This window comes from Oncorhynchus masou, chromosome 22, assembly GCF_036934945.1.
Source record: "Oncorhynchus masou masou isolate Uvic2021 chromosome 22, UVic_Omas_1.1, whole genome shotgun sequence".
NCBI classification, from domain to species: domain Eukaryota; kingdom Metazoa; phylum Chordata; class Actinopteri; order Salmoniformes; family Salmonidae; genus Oncorhynchus; species Oncorhynchus masou.
Window position 1 is genome coordinate 42199811 of NC_088233.1, and position 24304 is coordinate 42224114.

A 24304-nucleotide genomic window follows, 5' to 3' on the forward strand; every position below is an offset into this window, starting at 1 on the left:
TCCCAAGGAGCACTGTGCAAGCGATAATATTGAAATGGAAGGAGTATCAGACCACTGCAAATCTACCAAGACCTGGCCGTCCCTCTAAACTTTCAGCTCATACAAGGAGAAGACTGATCAGAGATGCAGCCAAGAGGCCCATGATCACTCTGGATGAACTGCAGAGATCTACAGCTGAGGTGGGAGACTCTGTCCATAGGACAACAATCAGTCGTATATTGCACAAATCTGGCCTTTATGGAAGAGTGGCAAGAAGAAAGCCATTTCTTAAAGATATCCATAAAAATTGTTGTTTAAAGTTTGCCACAAGCCACCTGGGAGACACACTAAACATGTGGAAGAAGGTGCTCTGGTCAGATGAAACCAAAATTGAACTTTTTGGCAACAATGCAAAATGTTATGTTTGGCGTAAAAGCAACACAGCTCATCACCCTGAATACACAATACCCACTGTCAAACATGGTGATGGCAGCATCATGGTTTGGGCCTGCTTTTCTTCAGCAGGGACAGGGAAGATGGTTAAAATTGATGGGAAGATGGATGGAGCCAAATACAGGACCATTCTGGAAGAAAACCTGATGGAGTCTGCAAAAGACCTGAGACTGGGACGGAGATTTGTCTTCCAACAAGACAATGATCCAAAACATAAAGCAAAATCTACAATGGAATGGTTCAAAATAAACATATCCAGGTGTTAGAATGGCCAAGTCAAAGTCCAGACCTGAATCCAATCGAGAATCTGTGGAAAGAACTGAAAACTGCTGTTCACAAATGCTCTCCATCCAACCTCACTGAGCTCGAGCTGTTTTGCAAGTAGGAATGGGAAAAAATTTCAGTCTCTCGATATGCAAAACTGACCCCAAGCGACTTACAGCTGTAATCGCAGCAAAAGGTGGCACTACAAAGTATTAACTTAAGGGGGCTGAATAATTTTGCACACCCAATTTTTCAATTCTTGATTTGTTAAAAAAGTTTGAAATATCCAATAAATGTCGTTCCACTTCATGATTGTGTCCCACTTGTTGTTGATTCTTCACAAAAAATACAGTTTTATATCTTTATGTTTGAAGCCTGAAATGTGGCAAAAGGTCGCAAAGTTCAAGGGGCCGAATACTTGAACTATGGCCCCCTTGAACTTTGCGACCTTTTGCCACATTTCAGGCTTCATACATAAAGATATAAAACTGTATTTTTTCGCAAGGCACTGTAGATGATCAGCAGGGTCAAATAATAATCACAGTGGTTGTAGAGGGTGCAACAGGTCAGCTCCTTGGGAGAAAATGTCAGTTGGCTTTTCATAGCCGAGTATTCAGAGGTCGAGACATTAGGTGCGGTAGAGGGAAGGAGGCGCTCAAAAACAACAGGTCTGGGTCAAAGTAGCACGTCCGTTGAACAGGTCAGAGTTCCATAGCTGCAGGCAGAACAGTTGAAACTGGAGCAGCAGCCCGACAAGGTGAACTGGGGACAGCCAGGCAGGCATGGTCCTAGGGCTCAGGTCCTCTAAGAGAGAGATGGAGAATTAGAGAGAGCATAGTTAAGTTCACACAGGCACCAGATAAGACAGGAGGATTACACCAGATAGGACAGGCTGATTCTAGCTATCCGGCACTATTGCAGCATAGATACTGGAGGCTGAGACAGGGAGGGTCGGGGGACAGTGTGGCGATACCCCGGACAGGGCCAACCAGGCAGGATATAACCCGGACAGGAAGATCACACCAGTGATTCAACCCACTCAAGTCGAGTATAGAGAAAAAAGCCTGGCACGACGTGACGCACACCTCCTAGGGACGGCATGGAAGAGCCCTAGTAAGCCAGTGACTCAGCCGCCGTAATATGGTCAGAGGCAGAGAATCCCAATGGAGAGAGGGGAGCCGCACAGGCAGGATAGCAAGGGCGGTTCGTCGCTCCAGTGCCTTGCCTTTCACCTTCACACTCCTGGGCCAGACTACACTCAATCATATGACCTACTGAAGAGATGAGTCTTCAGTAAAGACTTAAAGGTCGAGACCGAGTCTGTATTTCTCACATAGATAGGCAGACCATTCCATAAAAATGGAGCTCTATAGGAGAAAGCCCTGCCTCCAGCTGTTTGCTTAGAAATTCTAAAGACAATAAGGAGCATATAATCGGAGCAATAGATAGGAACAAGTCAATGTGATGCTTTGTTGGTTAGAAGTAAAACCTTGAAATCAGTCCTAGCCTTAACAGGAAGCCAGTGTAGAGAGGCTAGCACTGGAGTAATGTGATACAGTTTTTGGGTTCTAGTCAAGATTCTTGCAGCAGTATTTATTACTAGTTTATTTAGTGTTTTATCCAGGTAGCTGGAGAGTAGAGAATTGCAGCAGTCTAATCTAGAAGTGACAAAAGCATGGCTGAGTTTTTCTGCATAACTTTTTTATTTAAAAAAAAATATCAGATTTTTCCAACATTATGAGGATGCAACCTCTTTGTTTCTTGGGACCTAGAACAAGCATCTCTGTTTTGTCCGTGTTCAAAAGGAAAACATTTGCAGCCACCCACTTCCTTATGTCTGAAACACAGGCTTCCAGGGTAGGCAATTCTGGGGCTTCGCCATGTTTTGTCGCAATGTACAGCTGTGTGTCGTCCGCATACCAGTGAAAGTTGACATTGTGTTTCCGAGTGACATCACCAAGAGGTATAACATATAGTGAAAACAATAGTGGTCCTAAAATGGAACCTTGAGGAACACTGAAACTTAAACGTGATTTGTCAAGGATTTGTCAGAGACTTGTCCGACAGATAAGATCTAAACCAGGCAAGAACTTGTCCGTGTAGACCAATTAGGGTTTCCACTCTCTCCAAAAGAATGTGGTGATCGATGGTGTCAAAGGCAGCACTTAGGTCTAGGAGCACGGGGACTAATACAGCCTCGGTTTGACGCCATTAAAAGGTCATTTACCACCTTCATGAGTGCAGTCTCAGTACTACGATGGGGTCTAAAAGCAGACTTGAGCGTTTCGTATACATTAATGGTCTTCAGGAAGGCAACGACTTTTTCAACATTTTTTGAGAGGAATGGGAGATTCGATATAGGCCAATAGTTTTTCAAATATTTTTCGGGTCAAGATTTGGCATCTTCAGGAGAGGCTTTATTACTGCCACGTTTGATGAGTTTGGTACAGATCCGGAGGATAGGAAGTCGTTGATTATGTTCAACATAAGAGGGCCAAGCACAGGAAGTAGACTCAAACAACATTATTCATTTACCCTCTCACCGAGAGAAGCACTTAGCATATGGCTCTCTTCTGCTCTGAATCTACAGTATGTAAATGTGCAACTGGGAATTTTGTTAAGCCATTTGCCAAATGGAATCTGTTTTCTCCAGCTGCACGAAACCATTAAAGTAGACCATGTGTTCTGACCTGTTCGTTTCACGAGCGTTCAACCCTGGCTAAACTCTCAACCTGCCTTCCTGGAGATCAGTTTCCAAGTCCAGCCAATTGACACTTTAGCTCATGAAAAGCAGCACTGGGCCCGCATTCATGAAGTGTCTAAAAATTAGGAGGAATGCTGATCTAGGATTAGTGTTATCTTTTTGATCATCTGAATAAGGTTTTATGGACAGGGAGGACCTGATCCTAGATCAGCACTCAGAGATGCTTTGTGAGTACAGGCTCTTTCAGTATGTCACGAGCATGCCTATAAAAGCATGTTAACATTACATCACCACAATCTGTTTTAGGCCTACATTTAAATGAATGAATCCATTTGATAATTAGTGGTTTAGATAATGAATAAAGAGGCTTGTGGAATAATTCACACCAGAGATTTGAATCTATATAAATCAGTGTAATCTTTAAAACAATGTTGTTGCTGTACACACACAGTTTCTGAACATGAACAGTCATTGTTTCCAAAGGCCTGTTGCTTGTTGACATTCCCATTAGTTCCTCCCTCCTCTCACCTTCGGCTTCAGTCAAGCCGACATCACATATGTTTTTACATCTACCTCCTTTCTCCTCATGTAGGAGTGGCCTGTCTGTCTGAGGCCTAAACCGGAGCACCAAATAATTATAGACTGCCTCTAATAGACAGGCTCTAATGACCAGACGCGTTATCTACACTAACAGGCTATAGACCACGCAGAGGCTGTGAGTTTGGGAAAACCTAGTTCAGAGGGGAGGAGCAGGGACACAGAGAGGGAGAAAGTATGGTGATCCACATTGAATGGGGAGCAAAACATAGCAAAATGTAGTTGTGTTTTGAACTCACTGCCACTAGCTGCTACCCAGTGATGGAGGTGGAAGGGTTCTTGCCTAAATGATTGCCCTGTTTCAGTTTCTATCCCCCACCATTACTAATACAGATTATGTAGGTAATGTAGATACATTGATGTACATTGCATTGCGTATTTCTTTCAACATAACTTGTGTCAAGGTGGTAGTATTGACTCTAGATATAGTGTATAACCTTGGGGTCATGGCCTTAGTAGGCCTTCTCTGGGATATGACACGTCTGCTTTAACACATCTGTCAGTAGTTATAGCAGGGTTGTATTAAAGTTGGGAAGAGGAGAGTCTTGGGCTCTTAGTTTGACCAGTCACCCCTATCTCACAGCGCGTGTGGTGAGTAACCATGGCAATGCAGCGAAAAGGCGGTTTCCTGAAACTTTTGTTTGTGGAAGTTGGCTCGGCACTGCGTTGCAACCCAGATATTATTTTTAGACTGCAACCCCGAGGCCCAGAGTGTTGTTGAGGCAGAATATGAACTGAATGACTTGCAGTATTTCCCCCCTACTAAAGCAGAACCGAGGGAGAAGGCTGAGACCACGGGTAAATTAGGATTTCTTTTAGAATTTGTACCTCATGACCGTTGAACACTGCATCATTTGCACCACTTTGTAGCTCCTCCTTTAGTCTGCTTTCCCCCAAATACAATATTGTGTTTTAAAAGACATCTAATTACATACTCTTTATCTGATGATTCTTTAAATAATGAACTTGAATCGTCAATCAATTGAAATCTCCGACAAATCCCGCAGGCAGTCAACCGTCTTATCAAAGCTCAGTGGGGTGGAGCAATAGTACTAGAAGTATGTGAGACGGCTCTGTGTTTCCCTGTCCCGTCAGCTGTGTTGTCCCAGCCGTGGTTCTGACCTTTATTTCTCTGTGTGTGACAGGCTCTAATGAACAGCCTTTCAGCCCTCTCTGAACGTGAACGTCATGGCTATTAGATGGTAAAGGCACATAGGCCATAACTGGGCTAGAGCTGTCCTGGGCTGGGCTGAGCTGGGCTGTCTTGGGCTGGGCTGGGCTGTCCTGTGCTGGGCTGGGCTGTCCTGGGCTGGGCTGGGCTGGGCTGTCCTGGGCTGGGCTGGGCTGCATCCTCAGTATTGTAGGAATGGAGGAGTAATAGCGAGAGGGAGATCTGTAAGATATAATTTATGATGGAAGTTGGTGAAGGATACTCCATTTTTTAAGTGGAATGTCTAAGAGAAGAAGTATGTAGTTTGTGAGATGTCTGAGAAAAACAGTAAGAGATTGTATAAGCTGAAGGTCAATGACAGGTCTGTGAGAGAGGACTAGCCTACAGTGCATTCGGAAAGTGGATTGATTAAATACAACTTTTCCTCATCAATTTTCCACATCAAGGGTGCCAAAAATGTCTGCAGCATAGAAGGTCTCCCCAGGAACACAGTGGCCTCCATCATTCTTAAATGGAAGAAGTTTGGAAACACCAAGACTCTTCCTAGAGCTGGCAGCCTGGCCAAACTGAGCAATCGGGGGAGAAGGGCCTTGGTCAGGGAGGTGACCAAGAACCCAATGGTCACTCTGACAGAGGTCAAGCGTTCCTCTGTGGAGATGGGAGAACCTTCCAGAAGGACAATGATCTCTGCAGCACTCCACCAATCAGGCCTTTATGGTAGAGTGGCCAGACGGAAGCCACATGACAACCCATTTGGAGTTTGCCAAAGACTCTCAGACCATGAGAAACAAGATTCTCCGGACTGATGAAATCAAGATTGAACCCTTTGGCCTGAATGCCAAGTGTCATGTCTGAAGGAAACCTGGCACCATCCCTACGAGGAAGCATGGTGGTGGCAGCATCATGCTGTAGGGATTTCTTTCAGAGGCAGGGACTGGGAGACTAGTCAGGATCGAGGGAATGATGAACGGAGCAATGTACAGAGAGATCCTTGATGAAAACCTGCACCAGAATGATCAGGACCTCAGACTGGGGTTAAGGTTCACCTTCCAACAAGACAATAACTGGAAGCACACGACCAAGGCAACGCAGGAGTGGCTTTGGGACAAGTCTCTGAATGTCCTTGAGTGGCCCAGCCAGAGCCCGGACTTGACCCCAATCAAACATCTCTGAAGAAACCTGAAAATAGATGTGCAGCGACGCCCCCCAACCAACCTGACAGAGCTTGACAGGATCTGCAGAGAAGAATGAGAGAAACTCCCTAAATACAGGTGTGCCAAGTTTGTAGCATCATACCCAAGAAGACTCGAGGCTGTAATCACTGCCAAAGGGGCTTCAACAAAGCACTGAGTAAAGGGTCTGAATACTTATGTACATTTTAAGGTTATTTTTGGGAAATTAGCAGAAAAACTGTTTTTGCTTTATCATTATGGGGTATTGTGTGTAGATTGATGTCTTTTAAACGTTTTATCCATTTTAGAATAAGGCTGTAATGTAACAAAATGTGGAAAAAGTCGAAGGGTCTGAATACTTTCCAAATGCACTGTATGTCCCTGTATTTTGGTAAAATTCCTGTGTGCCATCTCAGCAGAGAGATGTCGACAGTATGAGAGTTCTTTGAGAGAGAGGTTGACAGTATGAGAGGTCTTTGAGAGAGATGTCGACAGTATGAGAGGTCTTTGAGAGAGATGTCGACAGTATGAGAGGTCTTTGAGAGAGATGTCGACAGTATGAGAGGTCTTTGAGAGAGAGGTTGACAGTATGAGAGGTCTTTGAGAGAGATGTCGACAGTATGAGAGGTCTTTGAGAGAGATGTCGACAGTATGAGAGGTCTTTGAGAGAGAGGTTGACAGTCTGAGAGGTCTTTGAGAGAGATGTCGACAGTATGAGAGGCCTTTGAGAGAGATGTCGACAGTATGAGAGGTCTTTGAGAGAGAGGTTGACAGTCTGAGAGGTCTTTGAGAGAGATGTCGACAGTATGAGAGGCCTTTGAGAGAGATGTCGACAGTATGAGAGGTCTTTGAGAGAGAGGTTGACAGTATGAGAGGTCTTTGAGAGAGATGTCGACAGTATGAGAGGTTGACAGTTTTAGAGGTCTTTGAGAGAGAGAGAGAGAGAGAGAGAGAGAGGAGAGAGCGAATGGAGGGGGGGCTTGACAGTATGAGAGGTCTTTGAGAGAGAGAGAGCGATAGAGAGCGGTTTACAGAGAGAGAGCAAGCTCGTTGTCACTCGTCTGTCGGCCCCAGAGGCATTCACACCTGCTGCGTTGACTGACTCTGTTTAAGCTTCTGTGGCCAAGGCTGTAGGAGTTCAGCTGTGATCCCTATAGCCCCTACACACACACACGCACACACACACACACACACACACACGCACACACACACACACACACACACACACACACACACACACACACACACACACACACACACACACACACACACACACACCAACGAATATCATGCAGATTGGTTTCCCACACCCTCGGGTGTAAAACAAGGAGACGCCTTATCACCAACTCTGTTGGCTATGTTTGTTAATGACTTGGCAAAATAAAGTAAATAGTTAAATATTGGAGTAAGATACGATGATGAAATGCTAAGTGTCCTCCTATATGCTGATGATATTATTCTGTCTGCTAAGACTGAACAAGGCTTGCAGAAAATGGTATTATGTACAGTCAAGATGGAGATCAACCAGATAGAAATGCAGATCATAATAACACAGATAAAAACACAGATCATAATAACACAGATAAAAACACAGATCATAATAACACAGATAAAAACACAGATCGTAATAACACAGATCATAATAACACAGATAAAAACACAGATCATAATAACACAGAAACACAGATCATAATGACACAGATATAAACACAGATCATAATAACACAGGTAAAAACACAGATCATAATAACACAGATCATAATAACACAGATAAAAACACAGATCATAATAACACAGATAGAAACACAGATCATAATAACACAGATCATAATAACACAGATAGAAACACAGAACATAATAACACAGATAGAAACACACAAAACCATGTACTAAGAGAAGTGTTTCTCAGTTTTGTTTTGGGGAAGAAATTCTTGAGTTTACTAGCAATTATAATTATTAGTATTTGTCCCTAAACAGAGAGTACACAGTGGCAGAATACCTGACCACTGTGACTGACCCAAAATGAAGGAAAGCTTTGACTGTGTACAGACTCAGTGAGCATAGCCTTGCTATTGAGAAAGGCCACCGTAGGTTGACCTGACTCTCAAGAGAAGACAGACTATGTGCACACTGGCCACAAAATTAGGTGGAAACTGATCTGCACTTCCTAAACTCCTGCCAAATGTATGACAATATTAGAGACACATATTTCCCTCAGATTGCACAGATCCGCAAAGAATTTGAACACAAATTACCACAGAAATACCACAGCAGCAAGATGTGTTACCTGTTGCCACAAGAAAAGGGAAACCAGTGAACAACACCATTGTAAATACAACCCATACTTATGTTTATTTATTTTCCATTTTGTACTTGAACTATTTGCACATCGTTACAACACTGTATATATACATAATATGACATTTGAAATGTCTCTATTCCTTCTGAACTTTTGTGCTTTGGCAATGTAAACATATGTTTGTCATGCCAATAACGCCCTTTGAATTAAATTGAATTGAGAGCATGAGAGAGAGAGGGTGACAGTATGAGAGGTCTTTGAGAGAGAGAGAGAGAGAGAGAGAGTGAGAGGTGAGAGAGGGAGGGGTTTACAGTATGAAAGGTCTTTGAGAGACTTCTGTATGTGTGATGTCTACTGTTAATTTTTATTGTTTATTTCACTTTATATATTATATACCTTACTTGCTTTGGCAATGTTAACACATGTTACCCATGCCAATAAAGCCCCTTGAATTGAATTGAATTGAATTGAATTGAGAGAGAGAGAGAGAGAGAGAGAGAGAGAGAGAGAGAGAGAGAGAGAGAGAGAGAGAGAGAGAGAGAGAGAGAGAGAGAGAGAGAGAGAGAGAGAGAGAGAGAGAGAGAGAGAGAGAGAGAGAGAGAGAGAGAGAGAGAGAGAGAGAGAGAGAGAGAGAGAGAGAGAGAGAGAGAGAGAGAGAGAGAGAGAGAGAGAGAGAGAGAGAGAGAGAGAGAGAGAGAGAGAGAGAGAGAGAGAGAGAGAGAGAGAGTCGGCCCCAATGGCATTCACTTCTGCTACGTTAGCTGACTCTGTTTAAGCTTCTGTGGCCAAGGCTGTAGGAGTTCAGCTGTGATCCCTATAGCCCCTAGACACACACACACACACACACACACACACACACACAATGTGTGAATGTTAATGAATATCGTACAGATTGGTTTCCCACACCCTCGGGTGTAAAACAAGGAGACGCCCTATCACAGACTCGGCTATGTTTTCTAATGATTTGGCAAAATAAAGTTTAACAGTTAAATATTGTAAGATATGATGATGCAATGCTAAGTGTCCTCCTATACGCTGGTGATATGATTCTGTCTGCTAAGACTGAACAAGTTAGTATGTACAGTCAAGTTGGAGACTTTTAGTCAACCAGAGAAAAACACAGATGTGTGTGCATTTTAGAAAACCTGGCACAAAGATAAGTGTTTATTCAGTTTTGTTTTGGTGAAGAAATTCTTGAGTTTACTAGCAATTATAAATGCTTGAGTCTTTATTTTGATTTAAAAAATGCCACCTTTATGTATTGCACATCTGCCCTGGCCGACTCAGCAAGTAGAGCTCTTGGGGGAGTTATAGGAAAAACAAAAATAGAAAGATATTGGTTATGCTATGTATCCCATGCATTTTTGACTATTCAGCAGGAGGATGGGGTTCTTTAAGGTTTTAAAAAATGTACTTGTCCCTAACAGAGCAGTTTGTTACTTTTTAGGTGTTCACAAGTTTGCTCCTCTACTGGCAATAACTGGGGACATGAGTTGTACCTGAGATGGAAGGTGTGCAATAACTGGGGACATGGGTTGAACCTGAGATTGAAGGTGTGCAATAACTGGGGGACATGGGTTGAACCTGAGATGGAAGGTGTGCAATAACTGGGGACATGGGTTGAACCTGAGATGGAAGGTGTGCAATAACTGGGGACATGGGTTGAACCTGAGATGGAAGGTGTGCAATAACTGGGGACATGGGTTGAACCTGAGATGGAAGGTGTGCAATAACTGGGGACATGGGTTGAACCTGAGATGGAAGGTGTGCATAGGGACATGGGTTGAACCTGAGATAGAAGGTGTGCATGGGGACATGGGTTGAAAATGAGATGGAAGGTGTGCATGGGGACATGGGTTGAAAATGAGATGGAAGGTGTGCATGGGGACATGGGTTGAACCTGAGATGGAAGGTGTGCATGGGGACATGGGTTGAACCTGAGATGGAAGGTTTGCATGGGGACATGGGTTGAACCTGAGATGGAAGGTTTGCATGGGGACATGGGTTGAACCTGAGATGGAAGGTGTGCATGGGGACATGGGTTGAACCTGAGATGGAAGGTTTGCATGGGGACATGGGTTGAACCTGAGATGGAAGGTGTGCATGGGGACATGGGTTGAACCTGAGATGGAAGGTTTGCATGGGGACATGGGTTGAACCTGAGATGGAAGGTGTGCATGGGGACATGGGTTGAACCTGAGATGGAAGGTGTGCATGGGGACATGGGTTGAACCTGAGATGGAAGGTGTGCATGGGGACATGGGTTGAACCTGAGATGGAAGGTGTGCATGGGGACATGGGTTGAACCTGAGATGGAAGATGTGCATGGGGACATGGGTTGAACCTGAGATGGAAGATGTGCATGGGGACATGGGTTGAACCTGAGATGGAAGATGTGCATGGGGGCACTTTGGAATAGACTGTTGGATAGCCAGCACTGTTTCTCATTGGGACCTCTCCATAGGGAGAGCTTGGCATCAGAAATGTCTGACCTTTGGCTGAGCGATGAGGAGAACATGTCATGTTTTTTTGCCCATTGTGTAATTCAGAATTCTTTGATAAACCCTGGAATAGAAGAAAAAGAGCGACCTATAGTAAATTAAATCTTTTGCTCCAGACTTATTGCATAGTGCTTGTCAATTGTGTGTAGGCCAAATGTCTTTCACACATGAATCTTCTCTTTTATAGACCAGGATTAAACGCCTTTCTTTCAATTTATTTGTATTTATACCGAACAACATTTTTCACGAAACATGTAAAGTGTTGGTCCCATGAGCTGAAATGAAAGATCCCAGAAATGTTCCATACGCCCACATTTGTTTACATCACTGTTAGTGAGCATTTCTCCTTTGCCAAGATAATCCACCCACCTGACAGGTGTAGCATATCAAGAAGCTGATTAAACGGCATGATCATTACACAGGTGCACCTTGTGCTGGGAACAATAATAGGCCACTCTAAAACGTGAAGTTTTGTCACACAACACAATGGCTTACAACAGTCAATTGTGGTAATATAGTGTATCATGTCATTGCTCCAGTATGTCAGTATGAGTGTTGATGTTGAAGGTTCATGAGGGAAAGGTCTATTTTCATCATGTTTCAGTGTTGTGTTCGGCTCTGAGACGTTTTCTTTTAAGAAAAATGGAACCGTTTTCGCTAGCAATTCCTAAAAATACACAGGTCATGTCCACGTCCTCTAATTTAGCTTTTCGAAAACGATTTTGATTTATCATGAAGCAAAACATTACTTTAAGGAGAGACTTATGTAAATTGCCTCCGCTTCAGAGTAAGAAGGGGGAAAGACTCAAACAGAAACGTTATAAACCATGACACTTTGTCTTAAGAGATATTGTGTTTGGGCGAAATCCAGGTTTCTGTCAGAATATCGCTCTTCCAAGCCTCTCGTATCCTCTCGTATTCTTCTTGCTGTTTTGAAAAGCACTGCAGAAGTCTCTCTCTTCTCCCTCTCCCTCTCTCCCTCTCTGCACTATGCAGAGTAGCTAGGTGATTGTAATGAATTCAAGAGAGAACAAGAAGCAAAACAAAATCACCCCGTCTTTTCATCACGTCACATCCCTGAGACATTATCATCCCAAAAGCTTTGTTGGATGAACTCCCTCTCAGCTCATTTGCATTGATATGAAATGTTTTAATAAATGTGACGAGGCACCCCGTCCATTATGGGGTCACTAACCAGCCATAATGGCTGTGCCTATATGCAGCGCCGCTCTAAAAAGAAGCACCATGTCGAGAGAAAATAGTCCCTAGACTTACTTGTTCATTGTGTCGGATATCTGTTGGGCACAATGAGGCGCCTCATCCAGGGATGAGTGTCAGGAGTTCATCCTTTATCGCTGCGACCTGCATTTGACCTCACGAAGCGCTGCCTGGGTGAAGGGAGGGAGACTACGGCTCTGTGCTGCGGCTGCAGAAACACACTCCCCGGGGGCCCTTCGATTAGACTCATCACTCAAAAGGTGCTGGGCCCCAAAGAACAACACACATTCTGATGGGTGTGATAGGAGATGGGCTGTGAAAATATCTCCGCTTTCAAACCTGTCAAGCACGCCCCTACCTGTGTGACGATTTGACATAACGAGCACTGATGAGGAGGCAAAGAGTTTAAGTAAACATCCACTGTACTGTACATTCTGACAAGAGACGATGACAACCTGACAAAATGTTTGTTGTTTTCGGACCTCGAGAGAATATCTGCGAGAGGAGGAAGAGGGTCAAATAGGAAATGAGAAACAGTGCATCATCAGTCAGGAGAAGTAATACAGTACCATAGGAGCTGGGGAACCTGTCTGCCTGGCTGACTCAGAGGGCAAAGGTCAAAAAGCAGTCACCTTCTGACAGGATTTTCACACACATCAACATAATTATTTCCCTAAACAATATTTTTTTGGGACAAGGTGTTTTTGGGCTGTGCGCAACCCTACTTATGTAAAACAAAAAATCTTCCATAGGCAAGGCCCTGCACAGCCAACCCATTCCATGATGGAAAAGTCCGTTGTTTTCAGAGATTAAATAGATTAGCTGGTTTGGGTCAGTAGTGACACTCATACTGTACAAACATCCCACATCTGCCGGCCCAGGGTGTGGCCCTTGTGTCAGGGGCCCTGCCTGCCTGACAGCCCAGCCAAGTGGAAAACCTGAGCTCACATCACTGCATTAGCATTCTCAGCATGCACTCAGAGGGACCTGCTCCAGAAACTGACAGCCATGGACATGTGTGTGCCGTCACAAGTGTATGCATGTGCAGTGCATACGTGTGTATGTGCAGTGCATACGTGTGTATGTGCAGTGCATACGTGTGTATGTGCAGTGCATACGTGTGTATGTGCAGTGCATACGTGTGTATGTGCAGTGCTCCTGAATGGTCAGAGCTGTTACACTCTTTTGATCTGTGATGCTGGAGTCTTTTTACTCCAGACCTGACGTGAGAGAAGACACAACACATCAACAGGTGTCTCTCTACAGCTGCTTGTACTTTACCCACCTCTCTCTCTCTCTCTCTCTCTCTCTCTCTCTCTCTCTCTCTCTCTCTCTCTCTCTCTCTCTCTTTCTCTCCTTTTTTTCTCTTTCTCTCCTTTTTTCTCTTTCTCTCTCGTTCTTTCTCTCTCTCGTTTTTTCTCTCTCTCTCGTTCTTTCTCTCTCTCCTTTCTCTCTCGCTTTCTCTCTCTCCTTTCTCTCTCGTTCTTTCTCTCTCTCTCTTGCTTTCTCTCTCCTCTCTCTCTTTTTCTTCTCTCAAGTGTGTGTGGGTTTGATACGTCGAGGAGAAACCAGAAGATGACAGACCTCTGTGTGCGTGTCTGCATGTGTGTGCATGCGTGTGTTTGTGTACGGTCGGCGTGTGTTTGTGCATGTTTGTCAGTCAGACAGCTGTGGAGGTGGTGGTGAGTGAAGCAAAGACAGTGAGAGGGAAAGCACCTCGAACAGGAAACTGTCTGCTGCGGTGAGGCTGAGCACCAACGGCAACAGCAAGCCCCCACATGAAAAACACAGCGGAGTACAGGGCCCTGTGGCCCCAACTCTAACTCTCTCGCATGTCTCAGGCGCACCTATAATGTAATATATTGCCATCAGCAGATGCTGTTATCCAAAGCAACTTCCAATCATGCGTGCACACATTTTATGCACGGGGGGGTCCCAGGAATTGAACTCACTACCCTGCCGTTGCAAGCGCCATGCTCTATCAATTTTGTGTGTGTGTGTGTGTATGTGTGTGTGCATGTGTGTGTGTGTGTGGGGGGGGCGTGGGGGGGGGGGCTTTCATCTTTAAAGGCAGGGTTCCAAGGATAACTTTTACCTACTTCTTTGTTTTAGATTTATATTATTTAAATAAATGCCACAGCCAAATGCAGTCTTTCCCCATCCTCTCCTCGCTCCCCCGTGCCGGGTTGAGAAGCAGAAGAGGTAAACTAACAGACAATTCAAGGGCTGTCATGGACTGACTGATCCCACTAACTCATCTCTCTGTTGCTAGGCAGCCTTCAGGTTTGTTTTTTCAGGAGCCTTTCTTCCCCTTTAGGCTGAAAGGGGTCAATGCCTCCACAAGCTGGAACCAAAGTTCAACAGACGCTGGGCTAGAGACCGGAGGAGTCCTATACTAGCCTGGTCCGAGATCTGTTTGTGCTGTATAGCCAGCACTCCTATGGTTGTCGGCTATACAGCACAAACAGATCTGGAACCCGGTTAAGCAAAGATATTGTCCCCGTTGACATTTCTATTTGAATATGAATGGCTGAGGCTAGCTAGTGTTCAGAGTGTTACAGAGGATGGGTATAACCCAGAGCTGTTCTGTCCTGTTGTCCTCAGCTCTGTAGGCTATTTGGCTCTGCATAAGTAGTATTTGCTCCAGCATTAACGCTGACAGGAACTTAATTGGAAGAGTCTTAGGGTTGGATATGCCCTAAAAGGCATCAGAGTTTCCATTCTCTCTGACATGTGTGTCATGATGTCATTGTATGGGTTGTCTTGACCGTGATCCGCCACCATGTCATACCACTGTAGCGTCAGGAAGCAACAAGTGGAAATGTAACGCAATGACAACTGCATGCCAACAGAAAATATTTGTTTACAATATGTCCTTACCCTTTTTCTCAGTGCTATTGACACCAGTTCATCGAGTTCAAGTTGCTTCCATATACCAAGAGTCAGGGCATCTGATGGGTAGACGGATAGACCAACAGACAGCCGGACAAATTTACCCAGAGTGAAATACCCTAAGATTTAGTTTTCCTCTCTCTACCATGAAGGGGTCTCAGACGTCATGCTCCCCACTAGTGGTTAATTTAGCCCCTGCCAGGCCTGCCTCTTTATTGCCTTCATTTGTCAAAGCCCACCAGGCTGAATGGAGCGGGAGACGTTAAACAAATGGAGAGCCTCTTCGGGCATCTCTCCCCTTCTCTCCGAGCAAACAGGCCAGCGCAGGGCAAACACTGGCCCAACAATAGGAGCTCTGCCGGGGGGAGCTGGGCAGCAGACACCCCACTAGCCCTGACTTCTCCATGGTCCTGGGGATGATGGAGTCACAGGGGAGTGAAGGAGGGGGTGATCTATTAAGATCATGTAGCAGTGCCCTCTCCTCCTCTGCCTCCCTTCTGTCCTTCCTCTACCCACTAACCTCCCTCGTGTCTTGGCTCCACTTACCACCCTTACACACACACACACACACACACACACACACACACACACACACACACACACACACACACACACACACACACACACACACACACACCGGTTTGAGCAGGTTAATTGAAAGCAGGGGGGGTTAATGGCCAACACGAATAAAGTGGGCTACAGGCAGGCAGCCTGGATGGGGAGGGACTGGAGGACTGGGGGGGCAGGACAGGTGTACAGTGGAAGGTATTGTGTGTGGCAGAGTCGCGGCAGTGCTGTGTAGAGCTGTCATCACCATGTGCTGTCATCCCTCCCTCTGTCACGCCACTGCCACACCAGAACAGACCCGCCATTCAGCTCAGCCATATTTGTTTGGCTGGCAAGGTCAAGAGAAGACCTACAATATACAGACCAGAGAGAGAGCCAAAGCCCAGTCAGCTCACTCAGCCCAGTGCCATATTGAATGGACATTACCCAGTGGAGACATAGAGGAGAGACAGAGAGGGAGACAGAGAGGAGAGACATAGAGGAGAGACATAGAGGAGAGACAGAGAGGAGAGACAGAGAGGAGAGACATAGAGGAGTGACATAGAGGAGAGACAGAGAGGAGAGACGGAGAGGAGAGACAGAGAGGAGAGGAGAGACAGAGGAGCGACAGAGAGGAGAGACAGAGATGGAGAAAGAGAGGAGAGACAGAGAGGAGAGACAGAGACAGAGAGGAGCGACAGAGAGGAGCGACAGAGAGGAGCGACAGAGAGGAGAGACAGAGAGGAGCGACAGAGAGGAGAGACAGAGAGGAGAGACCTGGAGGAGAGACCTGGAGGAGAGGCAGAGAGGAGAGACAGAGAGGAGAGACATAGAGGAGAGATAGAGAGTAGAGACATAGAGGAGAGACAGAGAGGAGAGACATAGAGGAGAGACAGAGAGGAGAGACAGAGAGGAGAGACAGAGAGGAGAGACAGAGAGGAGAGACAGAGGAGAGACATAGAGGAGAGACAGAAAGGAGCGACAGAGAGGAGAGGAGAGACAGAGAGGAGAGACAGAGAGGAGAGACAGAGAGGAGCGACAGAGAGGAGAGACAGAGAGGAGCGACAGAGAGGAGCGACAGAGAGGAGAGACATAGAGGAGAGACAGAGAGGAGAGGAGAGACAGAGAGGAGCGACGGAGAGGAGAGACAGAGAGGAGCGACAGAGAGGAGCGACATAGAGGAGAGACAGAGATGAGAGGAGAGACAGAGAGGGGAGACAGAGAGGAGAGACAGAGAGGAGCAACAGAGCGGAGAGACAGAGAGGAGAGACATAGAGGAGTGACATAGAGGAGAGACAGAGAGGGAGAAAGAGAGGAGAGACATAGAGGAGAGACAGAGAGGAGAGACATAGAGGAGAGACAGAGAGGAGAGACAGAGGAGATACAGAGAGGAGAGATAGAGGAGAGACATATTGGAGTGACATAGAGGAGAGACAGAGAGGAGAGACATAGAGGAGAGACAGAGGAGAGACAGAGAGTAGAGACAGAGAGGAGAGACAGAGAGGAGAGACAGAGGAGAGACAGAGGAGAGACAGAGAGGAGAGACAGAGAGGAGAGACAGAGAGGAGAGGAGAGAGGCGAGACAGAGAGGAGAGACAGAGCGGAGAGACAGAGCGGAGAGACAGAGATGAGAGACAGAGAAGAGAGACAGTGAGGAGAGACATAGAGGAGAGACATAGAGGAGAGACAGAGAGGAGCAGCCTGCCAGAGTCATTGAGTGGCTGCTGCTGCTGCACACTTTTACTTCACGGATCAGATTAATAGATTGTCAGATCATTCCAATTTACATGGAGAATAGAGCAGGGTTTCGTATGGCACATTTTGGTGAGCTGAATCTCTGGAATGCCCATTCTCTAACACGAGTCCAACTTGTTCCACGGAGTGCCGAGTGTCTGCGGGGTTTTCGCTCTTCCTTCGTGCTTGAGGAATGAATTAAGGTCCCTAATTAGTAAGGAACTCCCCTCACCTGGTCGTCTAGGTCTTAATTTCAAGGAAAAACAAAAACCAGCAGACGCTATGCCCTCCATGAAATGAGTTTGACACACCTGCTCTAACAGGAAAGGGTGTAATCCTAAAGATGAGGCCATTCTGGGTCGCTAGCCACATCAGACTACTTAGTGCTTACAATGTCAAGTTCACCACCAAGTGCACACGTCAATAGCTTTTATATCTCCTGTCTTCTCCTTCTACAATGCTGTCACACTCCCCCTATTTCCTGTCCTCTCTTTCCTGAGACGGTGGGGAGTGGTGAACACAACCGTGGAAAAATTCACACTCACACGGGAAAGGATGAAACCCTGAGAAAAGGGATGTCCTGTGTGTGTGTGTGTCTGTCTGTGTGTGTGTGTGTGTGTACTTTCCATTGGCTCATGCTGTCTTTCTGTATTCACATAGCGAGATCAACTGGCTAGGCTTTAGAGATTTTCCTAGCCACGGTATTGAGGGGCGTTGTCATGGGTCTATTATAGTTGTCCGATTGAGACAGTCATTGAATGGACTCCCTCCAACCCTTTCGCATGTGTTGAGCCATGCTTTCTGATGTTCACAGTTGTTCCGCCTATCAAATCCAACATACTCTATATCTGACTGATGGGGGTTTCCGTTAATCACCTCCAAAGTGTGGCTGTTGTGAGGTCACTGGGGTAAAGCGCCCTGGTGTCGTGTTTTTCCCACTCCCAATCTGGCGTAGCGTGTTTTCCAGGGAGCGGGTACCATCTGGCTCAGCAGTGCTCCAGTCGAAAGTGTTCAGTCTGGGGGTTAAACAGAGCAGCAAAGGTGGGCCAGCCAGCCAGGCAGAGCCACCGTGAGGCTTTGAAGTCACAGAGAGAGGGGGTCTGGGCCAGCAGGCAAGCCTTTATCAGCCAGCGGAGGGAGGCACGATGGCAGCGTGGTGGGCTCGGGAGCTAACTCTTTATGTGGATGAATGGCCGAAAGGAGGAGGAGGGTTGAAACACTACCCCCCCCCCCCCCCCCCCCCTTCACTGCAACTTGGATCCTGTACGTTCTGCCGATACAGGGGTCTCCGCCGACTGATACCATCAATTACCACATAGAGTCCTGGTCACCATATGGCCAGTGGCCGTATAGAAAGAGTCCTGTTCCTTGTTCGAGGCCCAGGCACTGCATATGTTTCCAGGCATCTATTATAGATGCTGCTGCTGCAATTGTGTGTGTCTGTGTCTGTGTGTGTGTGTGTGTCTGTGTCTGTGTGTGTGTGTGTGTGTGTGTGTGTGTGTGTGTGTGTGTGTGTGTGTGTGTGTGTGTGTGTGTGTGTGTGTGTGTGTGTGTGTGTGTGTGTGTGTGTGTGTGTGTGTTTTGACGGGTACCGTTGGTGAAGGCAAGGCTACTATTACAGGTCGGCCTGAGAGTCAGGGGTTCAACTTTGAGTTACACACGTTGGGGGATGGAAGAGACGTCCAGGTTTCCGTTGTCTGCAGTGTTACTGTATCTTTAAACCCCTGTCAGCCAACCTACAGCCCCAATCAGTCAGAACAAGAGTCAGGATCGACATCACTGGAGGAGCAGCCAATGTTCAGCCAAGGTTCATTTCACTTTATGAAATCAAATCATTTACCAACGATACCAAAACCAGTCGGTCCACTTTCTTTTTCATTTTCTCAGAAAAATCTGAGAAAATACATGAATGTTTGTTTGAAAGTCCGCTGGGAGACGAAATAGTAATCTACAGATCCTCTACATTCAGTACTCAGAAAGTATTCAGACCCCTTGAACTTTCCCACATTTTGTTTACGAGACCATGAGAAACAAGATTATCTGGTCTGGTGAAAGATTGAACTCTTTGGCCTGAATGCTAAAGCGTGGCTGCATCATGCTGTGGGGATGTTTTTCAGTGGCAGGGACTGAGAGACTAGTCAGGATAGAGGGGAAATGAACGGAGAAAAGTACAGCGAGATCCTTGAAGAAAACCTGCTCCAGAGCACTCAGGACCTCAGACTGGGGTGAAGGTTCATCTTCCAACAGGACAACGACCCTAAGCACACAGCCAAGACAACGCAGGAGTGGATTGGGACAAGTCCATGAATGTCCTTGAGTGGCCAAGCCAGAGCCCGGACTTGAACCAGATCGAACATCTCTGGAGAGACCTGAAAATAGCTGTGCAGCAAAGCTCCCCATCCAACCTGACAGAGCTTGAGAGGATCTGCAGAGAGGAATGGGAGAAACTCCCTAAATACAGGTGTGCCAAGCTTGTTGTGTCATACCCAAGAAGCCTCAAGGCTATAATCACTGCATACTGATTAAAGGGTCTAAATACTTATGTAAATTTGATATTCCCATTTTTTTCTTCTTCTAAAAACCTGTTTTCACTTTGTCATTATGGGGTATTGTGATGTCATTATGCGGTATTGTGATGTCATTATGGGGTATTGTGTGTAGATTGATGAACGGGAAAAAACGATTTAATATATTTTAGAATAAGGCTGTAACGTAGCAAAATGTGTAAAAGGTCGAGGGGTTCTGAATGTACTGTAAGTATGAACAAAAAACACATTGCTCCCAGAGTGAGACAGACTTTACTTTCTGTTTGATATATAATGTGAAATCTAGCCAACCGCAAAATGAGAGAGAGAGAGAAAGAGAGAGAGAGGCTTAAACTCTCTGTTTGATATATAATGTGCGAAAGAGCCAACAGCAAAACAAGGAAACATCTGTGTAATTAATCTTTTAAAAGGGAGAAAACAGTACCAGCTTGATGGAGAATAGAAGCCTTGTGACTGTCTATCTGCATGCTGCTGAATGGACAGCCTGAATGGACCCTAGATAATGATCCAAGCTCCTTAATATAATATAAAAGTGTCTTTAATTCAGGCTCTGGTTGAGGACGTACAGGGAGACTGAGGGAGGGCTGGGATGGGATGCCTTGGGGCCATGCAAGTCAAAGCTGTACAGTACAGTGAAAGAGCACCAGCCTTTCCACTAGTCTGTGACTGGACTCCAGCTATAAATCATCCCTGCTGCTGCATCGTTAAAGGAACTGTTTGTTTTTCGTGGAGCTGGACTTACTGTAACACCATCCACACTAAAACCAACCCTTTGGGATACGAGGTTGGGGCATGGGGGACGGGGCTGGAGCATGGGGCATGGGGGATGGAGCTGGACTTACTGTAACACCATCCACACTAAAACCAACCCTTTGGGATACGAGGTTGGGGCATGGGGGACGGGGCTGGAGCATGGGGCATGGGGGACGGGGCTGGACTTACTGTAACACCATCCACACTAAAACCAACCCTTTGGGATACGAGGTTGGGGCATGGGGGACGGGGCTGGACTTACTGTAACACCATCCACACTAAAACCACACCTTTGGGATACGAGGTTGGGGCATGGGGACGGGGCTGGAGCATGGGGCATGGGGGGCGGGGCTGGACTAACTGTAACACCATCCACACTAAAACCAACCCTTTTGGAAACGAGGTTGGGGCATGGGGGACGGGGCTAGAGCAAGGGGGACAGAGCTGGAGCATGGGGCATGGGGCATGGGGGATGGGGCTGGGGCATGGGGGATGGGGCTGGAGCATGGGGCATGGGGGACGGGGCTGGAGCATGGGGCATGGGGGATGGGGCTGGAGCATGGGGCATGGCTCTAGGCCCGGATAAGTAAATGTGGCAGATAGTTTCTGGAACATATTCTCACGGAAGACACACACACACACACACACACACATACACACACCAGGGGCCTCACGACAGAGTGGTGGGCTGCAGGTGTCACACACATGCACACACAGAAGGAGAGATCCTGGGCCTCTGACTACACCTGGGTGATGCATAGAATCCACTTGCGTTACTCTGACAGCATCTGTTTTAATGCTTGATCTGGTCCTGTGACAGTGTTATGACACGCACCATATTGGCACCACCTGTGGCCATTGGAGATCCCCCTCGCCGTGGCACACTGTCTTCTGGAACTAGAGGCTGTTGACAGTTAGACAACTGATGACGGTTGAACAACTTACAGATGTTCTTTAGTGTTTGCATCACTGTAGATTTGATCATATGTCTGTTTGGCTCTTTCTCATATTGCTGTATCATTTAAAGACATTGAATCTGCAATCTCTGTGTTTTTCTAATTTGAGTGGCCGGTAAGCTGTTATGCTAGCCCTAGGATGTTGGCTAAATCTGACAGGAACCAAAGCACTATATCCCCATGCAGTGGATTGACTGTAGACTATAGGCTTTAGCTGGCTGGTCCCCGGCCCAGTGCAGAGGTGAGATGTGTCTGATAGTGCAGAGAAAGAAAAACAGATTGGCGGGGGGACTGGGAGGACAGGCCGAGCAGCACTGGGCCTCTGTTAGAGTCTTACTGGGGCGGAAAGCAGACGGGTGAGCTTTGTTAAAGCCATAGCTGGTCCATTGTGATGAGATTTTCCACTCAGACGGACTGGCATTGTGGGGGTCTGTGTGAAACCCCCTCCAAAAACACGGATCCTTACACATACTCACTTGTTGCCGCAGACACTTTCTGACACACACACACACACACACACACACACACACACACACACACACACACACACACACACACACACACACACACACACACACACACACACACACACACACACACACACTCCGGTTTGAGCAGGTCAAACCCCTGGAAGGCGGGCAGCTCTTTCCTCACTGGACCAAGCTCCTTTATGAATGTCCTGTCTTCAGTATACTGTAAGTATTATGGAGGCTTGTTTTGTTGTCTTTTAGCAGGGGCAGATGGCAGACACTGCACAGCTCATGCAGGGATAGGAAACTGTGTGTGTGCATGTGTGTGTGCGCCTGCTCCTCTCGCAGTCTGTCTGTCCATCCGTTCATGCGACTGTCTGATTGGCAGGTTGACGTTTATTTGCAAAGAACAGGAAGGCAGACTGTTTATCCAATTCCAATTCATCCCAAAATATACACCAGCTGAGGGGAGGATGGCTCATAATAAATGACTGGAACAGAGCAAAATGGAACACATGGAAACCATGTATTTGATACCATTCCACTAATTCCACTCCAGCCATTACCACGAGCCCGTCCTCCCCAATCAAGGTACCACCAACCTCCTGTGATATACAGTACACATTTCACCTCACATGGCCATTATGCAGATGACGCGTGGTGGGTGTGGAAACAATTCAATTCACTTTTCCCCCTAGTCAATCATAATTCATCACAGAGGTGCATGGGGTCATAAAGGATGATGTACAAACAAATCTGTCCAAGTTAAAAACCTAGGCCAGTGTATCCCCATCTGTGGCCCCCGAGTACCCGCAACAGTACACATTGTTATTGTAACCCTGGACAAGCACACCTGATTCAACTTGTCAACTAATCATCAAGCCCTCAGTGAGAGGAATGAGGTGTGTTTGTGTACTGTTGGGGGTATTCCAGGACCAGGGTTGGAAAACACTGATCTAGGCAACAGTAAAAAATAAAAAAATAAAAAAAGACTAATTTGGAAACTGTTGGAATACCCGCCCAAATGACCATTACCCGCAGAACGCACAGTGGCTGCAGATATAATTACAGTGACCTATTTCAACAACAACTTGTGTACCTCTAGTAATTTGATATCAATGGGCACATGTAGTAGTTACAGAAAGTCAAATATATGCATATGTACAAAATGAGACCTGGATGGCAGGACAAATCAACGTAACACATTTTTTTGAGAAATGGTCGGATATCAAACTATTGGTTCAGACTAGAGGTCGACCGATTAATAGGAATGGGTGATTAATTAGGGCCGATTTCAAGTTTTCATAATAATCGGAAATCTGTATTTTTGGGCGCCGATTTTGTCGATTTCTTTCCCCCCAATTTTTTTTTATACCTTTATTTAATCTTTATTTAACTAGACAAGTCAGTTAAGAACACATTCTTACTTTCAATGACGGCCTAGGAACGAGGCAGAACGACAGATTTTTAACTTGTCAACTCGGGGGATACAATCTTGCAACCTTACAGTTAACTAGTCCAACGCTCTAATCACCTGCCTCACGAGGAGTCTGCCTGTTACGCGAATGCAGTAAGCCAAGGTAAGTTGCTAGCTAGCATTAAACTTATCTTATAAAAAACAATCATCAACGGCTGTCGTTGCTCCAATGTGTTCTTAACCTTAAACATCAATGCCTTTCTTAAAATCAATACACAAGTATATATTTTTAAACCTGCATATTTAGCTAAAATAAATCCAGGTTAGCAGGCAATATTAACCAGGTGAAATTGTATCACTTCTCTTGCGTTCATTGCATGCAGAGTCAGGGTATATGCAACAGTTTGGGCCGCCTGGCTCTTTGCGAACTAATTTGCCAGAATTTTACGTAATTATGACATAACATTGAAGGTTGTGCAATGTAACAGGAATATTTAGACTCATGGATGCCACCTGTTAGATAAAATACGGAACGGAATAAACGTTTTATTTTCAAGGTGATCGTTTCCGGATTTGACCTAAGGCTTGTATTTGATATTTGATAGAGCAGTCTGACTGAGGGGTGGTAGGCA

At 45.9% G+C, this 24304-nt stretch overlaps 1 protein-coding gene across 1 annotated transcript in view; it reads left to right on the forward strand.

Moving 5' to 3' along the window:
• LOC135508841 (potassium voltage-gated channel subfamily KQT member 1-like) overlaps window positions 1–24304 on the forward strand; it is a 258600-nt gene that overhangs the window by 90523 nt on the left and 143773 nt on the right. Inside the window, 1 exon segment of the mRNA XM_064929047.1 lies at window positions 14066–14089. Within this exon segment, the coding sequence (XP_064785119.1) occupies window positions 14066–14089 (24 nt within the window).